Source organism: Somniosus microcephalus, chromosome 3, assembly GCF_052327205.1.
Source record: "Somniosus microcephalus isolate GS21.2 chromosome 3, FLI_Smic_1.0, whole genome shotgun sequence".
In the NCBI taxonomy this organism is placed as follows: Eukaryota; Metazoa; Chordata; class Chondrichthyes; order Squaliformes; family Somniosidae; genus Somniosus; species Somniosus microcephalus.
In genome coordinates this window covers 120921922-120933182 of record NC_140989.1, presented here as the reverse complement: position 1 = coordinate 120933182, position 11261 = coordinate 120921922, and the positions used below count along the sequence as shown (strand labels likewise).

The following is an 11261-nucleotide window of genomic DNA, read 5'->3' as shown; positions in this document are numbered from 1 at the left end:
GTTTGTTAATTAGAAGAGCGAAAGAAATCCTGAATCAGATAGGATCCTGATCCTGTAACTACCAATTGAAATAAAAATGGAATTCAATTCTACTAGCACAAGACTTCCAGACCAAATTATTTGTGATTCAGAAGCCACGTATAATGTCCACTGGGATGAGTCTACGCGTTCATAACGCTGAACATGAGAAGGTAACGAATGTGAGAAATGTTTTCGTGCTCAGATCACAAAAAAGACCTGTGTAAACTAAGGCTGGAAGTAGCGGGGCAGCCAGGCTGGGCCCGCCCCTCAAGCAGTGATGTGCGGGAGGCGCGGCCGCGGTCTGCAGTGGCTCCTCCCCGATCCCTCATACTCATTGCTCGCACCATGAGTGAGGAGGACGCTGTGGTGATTGTGTCTGCTGTCAGGACCCCGGTCGGTAAGAGCGCGGGGAGCGGGCCTGGGGTGATAGAGGAACCCGAACTCTCCCCTGCTTTCAAACTGCAGGCGGCTCCATTGGAAGCCTAGTTGCGGTGTGCAAGGCCTTCGGAGCCGCCGCTTTGAAATGGCCCGCGGCCTGCTCTCCGCGGGCCGCCGGTCAGGCACTGCTGCCGAAGCCGCATTTCTGACGCCGGGTGCCGGGGCCACGCCCACTAACTCGGCACCAGGGGAGGGCGGCTCGCAGCCAATCAGACGCTCCGCCACAGTCTGGCATGCTGCTCGTGCCAGTGCCTGATTGGCTGCGGGCCCATGGCCTCTTTACAATCTATATTAACGATTTGGAGGAGGGGACCGAGTGTAACATATCAAAGTTTGCAGATGATACAAAGATGGGAGGGAAAGTAGTGAGTGAGGAGGACATAAAAAACCTGCAAAGGGACATAGACAGGCTAAGTAAGTGGGCAGAGATTTGGCAGATGGAATACAATACTGGAAAGTGTGAGGTTATGCACTTTGGCAGGAAAAATCATAGAGCAAGTTATTATCTTAATGGCAAGAAACTGGAAAGTACTGTAGTACAAAGGGATCTGGGGGTCCTGGTGCACGAAACTCAAAAAGTTAGTATGCAGGTGCAGCAAGTGATTAAGAAGGCCAATGGAATGTTGGCTTTTATTGCTAGGGGGTTGGAATATAAAAACAGGGAGGTATTGCTGCAGTTGTACAAGGTATTGGTGAGGCCGCACCTGGAATACTGCATACAGTTTTGGTGTCCATACTTAAGAAAAGACATACTTGCTCTCGAGTCAGTACAAAGAAGGTTCACTCGGTTAATCCCGGGGATGAGGGGGTGGTCATATGAGGAGAGGTTGAGTAGATTGGGACTCTACTCATTGGAGTTCAGAAGAATGAGAGGCGATCTTATTGAAACATATAAGATTGTGAAGGGGCTTGATCGGGTGGATGCGGTGAGGATGTTCCCAATGATGGGTGAAACTAGAACTAGGGGGCATAATCTTAAAATAAGGGGCTGCTCATTCAAAACTGAGATGAGGAGAAACTTCTTCACTCAGAGGGTGGTAGGTTTGTGGAATTTGCTGCCCCAGAAAGCTGTGGAAGCTACATCATTAAATAAATTTAAAACAGAAATAGATAGTTTCCTAGAAGTAAAGGGAATAAAGGGTTACGGGGAGCGGGCAGGAAATTGGACATGAGTCTGGGTTCGGAATGGTCATGGCCCTGTGGGTAGTGGAGCGGGCCCAGGGGCCGTGTAGCCTTGTTCTGCTCCTACTGTGTTCTAATTCTGTTAGATTTCAGGAGATGGTTTTATTCCTGTTCCTGGCTGGGGTGGAGATCGCCTTTACAGAAGGTAAGTACTGTAGAAAATATAGGGACAGAGTGATCTCCTGGAAGAATTTCGATCGCCTAGATGGGTCGGAGAGGAATTTCCCAGATTTTTTTCTCCCAAATTGGCCATTGGGTCTTTATCTGGTTTTTCGCCTCTCCCGGGAGATCACATGGGTTCGGGTGGATGCAGAGTGATAGAAGATTTGAGGTTAGGATCAGATCAGCCATGATCTTATTGAATGGTGGAGCAGGCTCGAGGGGCCGATTGGCCTACTCCTGCTCCTACTTCTTATGTTCTTATGTTCTTAGAGTGTTGTGATTGGCTGAGACACATACACACCACAGCCCTGAGTTGTGCAGACCAGCCGGCTGGATTTTGGCCTTTCCCCTTCTTGGCAGCTCGATGGGCCTTTAACATGGAGAGTGGAGCCAAGGCACTTCACCAGGAGGGAGGAATACAGCACATAGAATACCAGCAATAAATTACACATACTTTAAACTGGATCCAAGATAATAAAGTTTTCCAAATCTTAAATCTGAATCGTTTAACTAGATAAGGGGTAAGCCATTTAGGACTGAGATGAGGAGGAATTACTGCACCCAGAGAGTGGTGAACCTGTGGAATTCTCTACCACGGAAGGCAGTGGAGGCCAATTCATTAAATATATTCAAGGAGTTAGATATATTTCTTAAGGTTAAAGGGATCAAGGGCTATGGGGAGAAGGCAGGGACAGGGTACTGAGTTTGGATGATCAGCCATGATCTTATTGAATGGCGGAGCAGGCTCGAGGGGCCGAATGGCCTACTCCTGCTCCTATTTTCTATGTTTTCTATGAGACGTGGATGTTTCTTGGCTCCATGGAGTCGCATCTCACAGTCCAGAATAGGGGAAAGCTAGCAGCACTTTCAACTATGGCCTCCTGTGCTGTATGATTCCATGATTTTAAGTTAGAGATTTAACAATTTATTAGCAAGTACAGAAGCAGGGAAAAGGGAGGGTGGTAATGTTAAAAGTAAAGAAACAGAAGATGGGTCCAGAGGAAATGTAAATGGTTACAGCAGAACCATTACCAGCTCCTGAAAAAGCTGGAAAAACTCAGCAGGCCAGGCAACATCTGTGGAGAGAGAAACAGAGAGAACTCTGAAGAAGGGTTTCGACCTGAAACATTAACTCTGTTTCTCTCTCCACGGATGTTGCCTGGCCTGCTGAGTTTTTCCAGATTTTTCTGTTATTTCAGATTTCCAGCATCCGCAGCATTTTGCTATCGCATTACCAGGTCCTGCTATCCAAGAAAGTGGGACCGCTAGTTATGATCTGAAATTGTTGAACTCATTGTTGAGCCTGGAAGGCTGTAAAGTGCCTAATTGAAAGTTGAGGTGCTGCTCGTAATATATATATTCGTGGTCTGTTACTACAGCTTTTCCAAAAGAAATATCATTGTTAAAAACTTGAACACAGCCTGCCAATCTTAATAAAGCCAGGATTGTCTGGACTGTGGTGGAAATCTTGGGAGAAATTTGACAGTGTTGGTTCTTAATGTACATGTTGTATAGTCCTCCCAAGCTGTAACCTGTTACTGTAACTAGAAAAGAGAAGGCTGAGGGGTGACCTAACAGAGGTCTTTACGATTATGAAGAGGTTTGATAGGGTAGACGTAGAGAAGATGTTTCCACTTATGGGGGAGACCAAAACTAGAGGCTGTAAATATAAGATAATCACTGTTGTGGAGTATTTTAAACCAACACGAGACACAAGGTTTTAGATTGATAGTCAAGTTGTCTTTATTGCACCGGTGGGGAAACAGTCTGCTCTGTCTTAGCCAGACCTTTCCAAATTGTTACAGAAAACACTACATTTTTATACATTACAATAAGCATGGCCACCTCATGTTAAATTCATTCCTGCCACCTGATTGGATCTTGGCCCACATGCACCTTCAAGGATTGGTTACAAATCTTAATATAAACATGTATAAGCTGCCTCCTCAATCAATCACTCAAACTGCTGAATGCTAATTAAAAGATACCTTGGAATGTAACCTAGGTAATAAAGTTCTTACGGGCAGTTGAAATGCTGGACATCCTGTCTCCATTTAATTGTTTTATATCTCTCCAAAGGTCAGCGATCTTTGAACGCATCTTTATGGATGTGGTCTTTCATGTTAGTCCCGGTCTTCCTTACACTATTCAGTTAAACTGCCAGTGATGTCAGTTTAACTCTTTCCCCACTGCAATCCCCCCTTTTTGGTACTTGGCCCTTGCCCAAGTTATTAAACCACATGTATAAGCATCGCTGTGCCTCCTGCCACATGCGGTGATCAGTCGCTGGTTCGGGAGGCCCTGCATACCCATCATATTTAGAGCAAACTTCTATTTTCCAGCTTTTTCCGACTCGCTTTAGCTCTTTGTTTGGTCCGTTTCTTTTTACAAGCGGTGCATGCTGCTATTCCCCATCCTATAGCCATGACTAACTGTACTATCACTAATATATAAGAAATTATGCAGATCCATGGGTGTATGTTGGCATTCATTCCCCAATCCCACAGCTTCTCATACCACGGGACTTCCTGTAACTCTACCTCTGTGTCCCTTCCTAATTCCCCAAGATTCCTTTGCAACACTATGTATTGTTTCACCATCTTACTTAAGTCCTCTTTCATTTCTTGCAGATCCTCTTGCAGGTGGGGTATTGGGGCCCCTACCGGATCTTCATAATTAACCAACTCGTCCTTTAGACTATCTGGCACATTTAGTTTTATCTCCTCCCTTGAATGTACATACACCAATCTGGTGTGTCCAATTGTCACAGGGATCTTTGGCGTCAAACAGAAGTTAGGCATTGTGGTTGCACATACAAGGTTACTATATTGATACTCAGTCTCTGTGGTGGCTATACAATACTCCCCTTTGCCTCTATATCCCGAGCGGGTGTGATGGTGATCAACATGTGATAATTCCAACACACACCTCCCTGTCTTATTATAGCCGCACTCATCCTTAGGGCCTTCTCCTACCGGATGTGGGCATATCATAAGTGTGCCTTTCCCGTGGCATCTGTTTAGGGAGACTCCTCTCATAGTACCATTCTTTCTGATGGCATAGGTATCAATTGGATAGTATTGGAGGTACGTCTCACCCCTCACTATGCCTATGTTTGGGTATGGAGTCGTGTCTCGCCCCAGCACTGGTATCAGGAGTACCATGCCTATCATTGCTGTCACTTCTGCTTTACATTTTTGTATATAGTCTGGTCATTCCTTTGAGGATGCAAGCACACAGAGGGCCTGGATTCTGGCTCATGCCATGGAGCTGTGTGCTGTTAATCCAGTCTGGTACCTTGCCTTGCTGTATCTGTGCCAGATTATGTTTTAACTGTCTGGTAATCCATTGGCCATAGGCATGACACACGCTTCGCCCTACCCCGTCTTTTGCCTGTTCCTCATCTCTATGGTTTAGTTTGTTGATAACGCTAGCATGGTCCTCTATAACCTTGATTCCCTCGAGTAATTTCCTTATCGTATGTCCTCCTAACTCTGATCTTTGTTGAACCAAACCAGTTTCCTTCTCTAAAATCTGTTGTAATACCCTTTGTAGTCGTTCCACACTGCTTTGGGCTCCTTGTATATTTAGGGCATTAATGAATAATGTCCCTGTGTTTATTCCCGTGAGTATATCGGTTCCTAAGCTCCTCTTAATCCTTTGGTGGAATGCAGCATGTCCCATAAAATTAGGAGCCCCTGTCGCATCAGCAGCTTGTTAATTACATTCTTTATCATATATGCATACAATTCTCTAGTTTTAGTAAACCTTTCACAATATCCTGGCCATTGTAATATGGTTAAGTTCATTAACACCGGTACAATTTCGTGTCCCACGTTACCGTACAATTGTTCTCCCTCGGTAAATAATACTAGTCCATTCATGGGTCCAGGTTTCATATCTGGACATTGTAGCATCCTCGGTTCGCTTGTCGCTTCTTTCTGTGTATTGGGACATGGTGCTTCTTCATCATGTACTTGTCATGTAATGTGGGATGTCCCTTCGCTTATTTCGTGTCCCACCAGTAATCCCACCTTCATGGTGAAGTTTCCCTGTAAATTAAGCAGAAGCCTGGTCATCACCAGAGGTTAGTTTATCTCCGGTGTTTATTCCATTGTTCCTGTGGGATTTAAGATCAGAGGGGTTATTGCTTTATTGTTTTATAATTGAGTCCAATGTTTCCATCTACCCTTTCCCCTCATCATATCTATACATGCATATGTATCACTGGTCATGATAACCTCAAATGGCCCAGTCCATCTAGGTGAGAATCCCGATCTCTCTGGCAATATTTTAACAAACACCTGCTCGCCCACCTTGGGTAGGGGCTCCAAGGCCCCCTGCTTTTGTGTATTTTATCTCTGATGTCTTGTTTTTTTAATTTCTTGTTTGAGCTCCTTCAGTTGATTATCCAATGTTTGTATGTATTTCCTAATGGCCTTGCTTAAGGCTGTTTTCAGGGTTCTGTTCATTCGCTCTACCATGCCTGAGCTTTGCGGATGATAGGGGATATGGAACTTCTGTCTTACTCCTAGTAGCTTACAAGCTTCTCTCATTACCTTTCCTGTAAAGTGGGTACCTTGATCTGAATCTATTTGCAACGGGACCCCCCAATCTCAGTATCACGTCGTATGCAAATACTCGGGCCACAGTCTGAGCACTGGAGTCTCTGGTGGGGAATGCTTCCACCCACCTTGTAAACTGGTCTATGATCACTAGGCAGTATTTCTTCGCTCTGCTGTTATTCTACCTATTGCTATTGGTGTAGGCATCTCTGTGTCTGCTGCTGCTCTTGTTGCCTGATCAGCTAACATATTTCCTTTTTGTTGCTCGCTCACTATCTTACGGTGTGCCTTTATTTTAATCACTGCTACCTCCTTATGCTGTATGTGTCCTCCTCCGGAGGTTACATATCCTCTCTTATTCCACGCTATCATATAATCATGTTCTACCCCAAACGCATATCTACTATCTGTGTATATATTTACTTGTTTTCCTTTTGCCAATTTCAATGCTTCCGTGAGAGCCACTAGTTCTGCTACTTGAGCTGAGGTTCCTCCTTCAAGCCCTCCCTTTGCGACTGTTTCTCTGTTCTCGGATACTACTGCCCAACCGTGTGTGGCTCCCCATTTATATATCGGCAAGATCCGTCTACATTAAAGGAGTTTTCGGGATTTTCAAGGGGCGATTGGTGGCATAGTGGTTAGCACTGTTGCCTCACAGCGCCAGGGACCCGGGTTCAAATCTGGCCTCGGGCGACTGTCTGTGTGGAGTTTGCACATTCTCCCCGTGTCTGCGTGGGTTTCCTCCGGGTGCTCCGGTTTCCTCCCACAGTCCAAAGATGTGCGGGTTAGGTTGATTTGGCTATGATAAATTGACCCTTAGTGTTAGGGGATTAAATACGTGGGGTTACGGGGATAGGGTGGGATATGTGTCGGTGCAGGCTCGATGGGCCGAAATGGCCTCTATCTGCACTGTAGATTCTGTGATCTGTGATTGTGATTCTGATACGGTTCCTCTGACCTCTTCATCGATTACTAACTGACACTTGTGTGCCTCACCCTCTGATAGCATTCCCTCTGCGGGGTTGACTCTATGTTCCCTTATAATCTAGACTGATCTGTCCTAGGGTATCAATAATGCTTCCCAAGCTGCCCTCCTTCTGTCTGATACAGCCTTCATTTTGCCTGTGTTTAGCAGGTCCACACTGTGTTTTGTGTGTGTAATATCAGCTGTCCTGACATAGTGACGGGCTCGCATATCCGCACCGCCCATGCGTCGCAGTCGAGGGCCGCCACGCATCTCGCCATTCCTTTAGCCACGGGGGTTTGTTGAGTGGAGTAATAGGCGATTGGCCTCATATCTCCCCCGTACTCTTGGGTGACTATAGCATTATAGAAGTCCCCCTCTATACTATAATATATATGGAATGGTTTGACGATATTTGGCAATCCTAGTGCGGATGCGGACGTCAGGGCTGCTTTTAATTTTGCATAAGCCTCGTCCTGCTCCGATTCCCATTCTATCTTATCAGTGGCGGGTCTCCCCCCTTTAACTAACTGTTGAATCGGCTCTGTTTTCCCTGCAAAGCCTGATATAAAATTCCTGCAGTAGTTAAATAGTCCCAACACTTTCCTTACTCCCCGGACGGTCACTGGCCTTGGCATGTTTTTTATGGCTGCCTTTTGTTCCTGCGGGCGTGTCTTATACCCCTGGCTAATTTCGTGCCCTAGATACTTCACTTTGGACTGTCCAATCTGTGCCTTTTTGGGGTTCAATTTAAAGCCAGCTTTCTTAAGTGTCTGGAGGGTGGCTAGTAATGCTCCCATGTGTCCTTTGCATCAGAGGATGCCAATCATTATGTCATCGACATATTGGAGTAGGGCGCTCTGGTACTTTGATAGGTCTAACTCGTCTAAGGCTTGACTCAGTACACGGTGGAATATATTTGGACTATTGCGGGACTCTGGTCCATGTATACTGTCTATCCCCGACAGTAAAGGTGAAATTTCCCTTTGTGATTCCTCTGCCAATGGTATGGACCAGAACCCGTTCGCTATATCCAAGACAGTATAAATATTTTAAAGTCTGGTTTCATTAAATATCTTATTCAATGCGGTCTACACAAATTTACACCAACCAGAATTTCACCGTGGCCACAATAAAAGTCTGGTTTTAATAGGTTAATTAACCTCATAACTCCAATCCAATCCAGATCAATTTTTTTTACCTAACCAGTTTCACTTGAAAAAGAAAGAAACCACAGCTTCATTTTCTTTCAGGCACATTGGCGACTGTGACTTCCAGGCTGAAGCTTATCTTTTGTAAAACAATTAACAAACTTAAAACAACACACGCTTGTCCATCATTCAAGACAGGTCTTCAAAACAGCTTTTAGCTCTCTGTATAAAAGAGTGGGTGGAGCTAAAACAAACACAGCAGACATTTACTTTCAAAGACAGAGTACTTCCACACTTTTAACACACACACTTTCACACGAACTGAGATTCCAGCATTCCTTTTAAGATTCCTTTCACTCAGCAAATCCTGGATTTTACTTGTTTTGGACAGAAACTGATATGATCTGTGTCGATATAACTTAAAAAAATTTCCTTATTCACTTTCTTAAATTACTGGTACTTGGGTACAATTTTGGCACTTGTTTTTGGTCCAAATTTGAGTACGTCTACTCAACTCACAATATGCACGAGCCACTAAAATGATGGCTTTTTATTCCTTTAATTTTTAGCCCACCATTCTCTTTGTTTGGCCGGTGGGTCGTTCGGTTGCCAATCGTTTTTAACCATTTTGTCAATTAATCTTTTATTTTTGTCCGCTAAATAGCGTGTCAGAGACCCCACCAGTCCCCACTCGAGTTTTTCAATTCCCATGGTTAATTGTTGTCAGCGGTACGTCCCTTACTTTACTCTCACACAGTGAGATGGTACTTGCAACAATTTGTTCTGGCGATTTGTTGTCAGAGGTATGCTTAGCACTACTTGCAACTCGAATTGTCAGGGGTATGCTTTAGACTTTTTCTCCAAAGTTAACGCACTACTTGCAACTCACACCACGCCTATACTACCGCGCATTTCATCCTAACCCCAAGACCGCTTGACTTATCGATTCAAACCTTTTAGTTCTCTGATTCCAAAGGGGGCGGTGGACATGAGATGGTGTTGCCTTGCCCTAACTGTACGTGGTATTTAAAAGTACTCACGTTTTTGGCTCAGCTTCACTCGCCCATGCCTCCCGTCTGTGTGGATCCTGTTCGTGACGCCAATTATTGTGGAGTATTTTAAACCAACACTCGACACAAGGTTTTAGATCGATAGTCAAGTTGTCTTTATTGCACCGGTGGGGAAACAGTCTGCTCTGTCTTAGCCAGACCTTTCCAAATTGTTACAGAAAACACTATTTTTATGCATTACAATAAGCATGGCCACCTCATGTTAAATTCATTCCTGCCACCTGATTGGATCTTGGCCCACATGCACCTTCACGGATTGGTTACGAATCTTAATATAAACATGTATAAGCTGCCTCCTCAATCAATCACTCAAACTGCTGAATGCTAATTAAAAGATACCTTGGAATGTAACCTAGGTAATAAAGTTCTCATGGGCAGTTGAAATGCTGGACATCCTGTCTCCATTTAATTGTTTTATATCTCAAAGAAACATAGAAGATAGGAGCAGGAGTAGGCCATTCGGCCCTTCGAGCCTGCTCCGCCATTCAATGCGATCATGGCTGATCATCCAAATTCAGTACCCTGTCCCTGCTTTCTCCCCATATCCCTTGATCCCTTTAGCCTTAAGAAATATATCCAACTCCTTCTTGAATATATTTAATGAATTGGCCTCTACTGCCTTCTGTGGTAGAGAATTCCACAGGTTCACCACTCTCTGGGTGACGAAATTCCTCCTCATCTCTGTCCTAAATGGCTTACCCCTTATCCTTAGACTGTGACCCCTGTTTCTGGACTCCCCGACCATCGGGAACATCCTTCCTGCATCTAGTCTGTCTAGTCCTGTTACAATTTTATAAGTTTCAATGAGATCCCCTCTCATTCTCCTAAACTCCAGCGAGTACAAGCCCAATCGACCCAATCTCTCCTCATACATCATTCCTGCCATCCCAGGTATCAGCCTGGTGAATCTTCGCTGCACTCCTTCCATGGCAAGAACATCCTTCCTCAGATAAGGCGACCAAAACTGCACACAATACTCAAGATGTGGTCTCACCAAGGCCCTGTACAACTGCAGCAAGACATCCTTGTTCCTGTACTCAAACCCTCTCGCTACGAAGACCAACATACCATTTGCCTTTTTAACCTCCTGCTGCACCTGCATGCTTACCTTCAGCGAATGGTGCACAAGGACGCCCAGGTCTCGTTGCACTTCCCCTTCTCCCAATCTATTGCCATTCAGATAATAATCTGCCTTCTTGTTTTGACACCAAAGTGGATAACCTCGCATTTATCCACGTTATATTGCATCTGCCATGCTTCTGCCCAATCACCCAACCTGTCCAAATCATACTGGAGTTTCTCAGCATCCTCCTCACAGCACACACGCCCACCCAGCTTTGTGTCGTCTGCAAACTTGGAGATATTACATCTAGTTCCCTCGTCCAGATCATTAATATATTGTGAATAGCTGGGGTCCAAGGACCGATCCCTGCGGTACCCCACTAGTCACTGCCTGCCACTTGGAAAAAGACCCGTTTATTCCAACTCTTTGCTTTCTGTCTGCCAACCAGTTCTCTATCCAAGTCAATACCTTGCCCCCAATCCCATGTGCCTTAACTTTACACGCTAATCTCTTATGCGGGACCTTATCGAAAGCCTTTTGAAAGTCCAAATACACCACATCCACTGGTTCTCCCTTATCTATTTTACCAGTTACATCCTCAAAAAATTCCAGTAGATTAGTCAAGCACGATTTGCCTTTTGTAAA

The 11261-nt window shown here is 44.9% G+C and overlaps 1 protein-coding gene across 1 annotated transcript in view; it reads left to right on the top strand.

The window, feature by feature from the left end:
• The first annotated feature begins 308 nt into the window (after positions 1 to 308).
• Positions 309 to 11261, top strand: part of acat2 (acetyl-CoA acetyltransferase 2) — a 55627-nt gene continuing 44674 nt past the window's right edge. The window contains exon 1 of the mRNA XM_085981541.1: positions 309 to 418. Coding sequence (XP_085837667.1) covers positions 367 to 418 — 52 coding nt within the window. The 5' untranslated portion in view covers positions 309 to 366. The remainder of the gene's footprint in view (positions 419 to 11261) is intronic.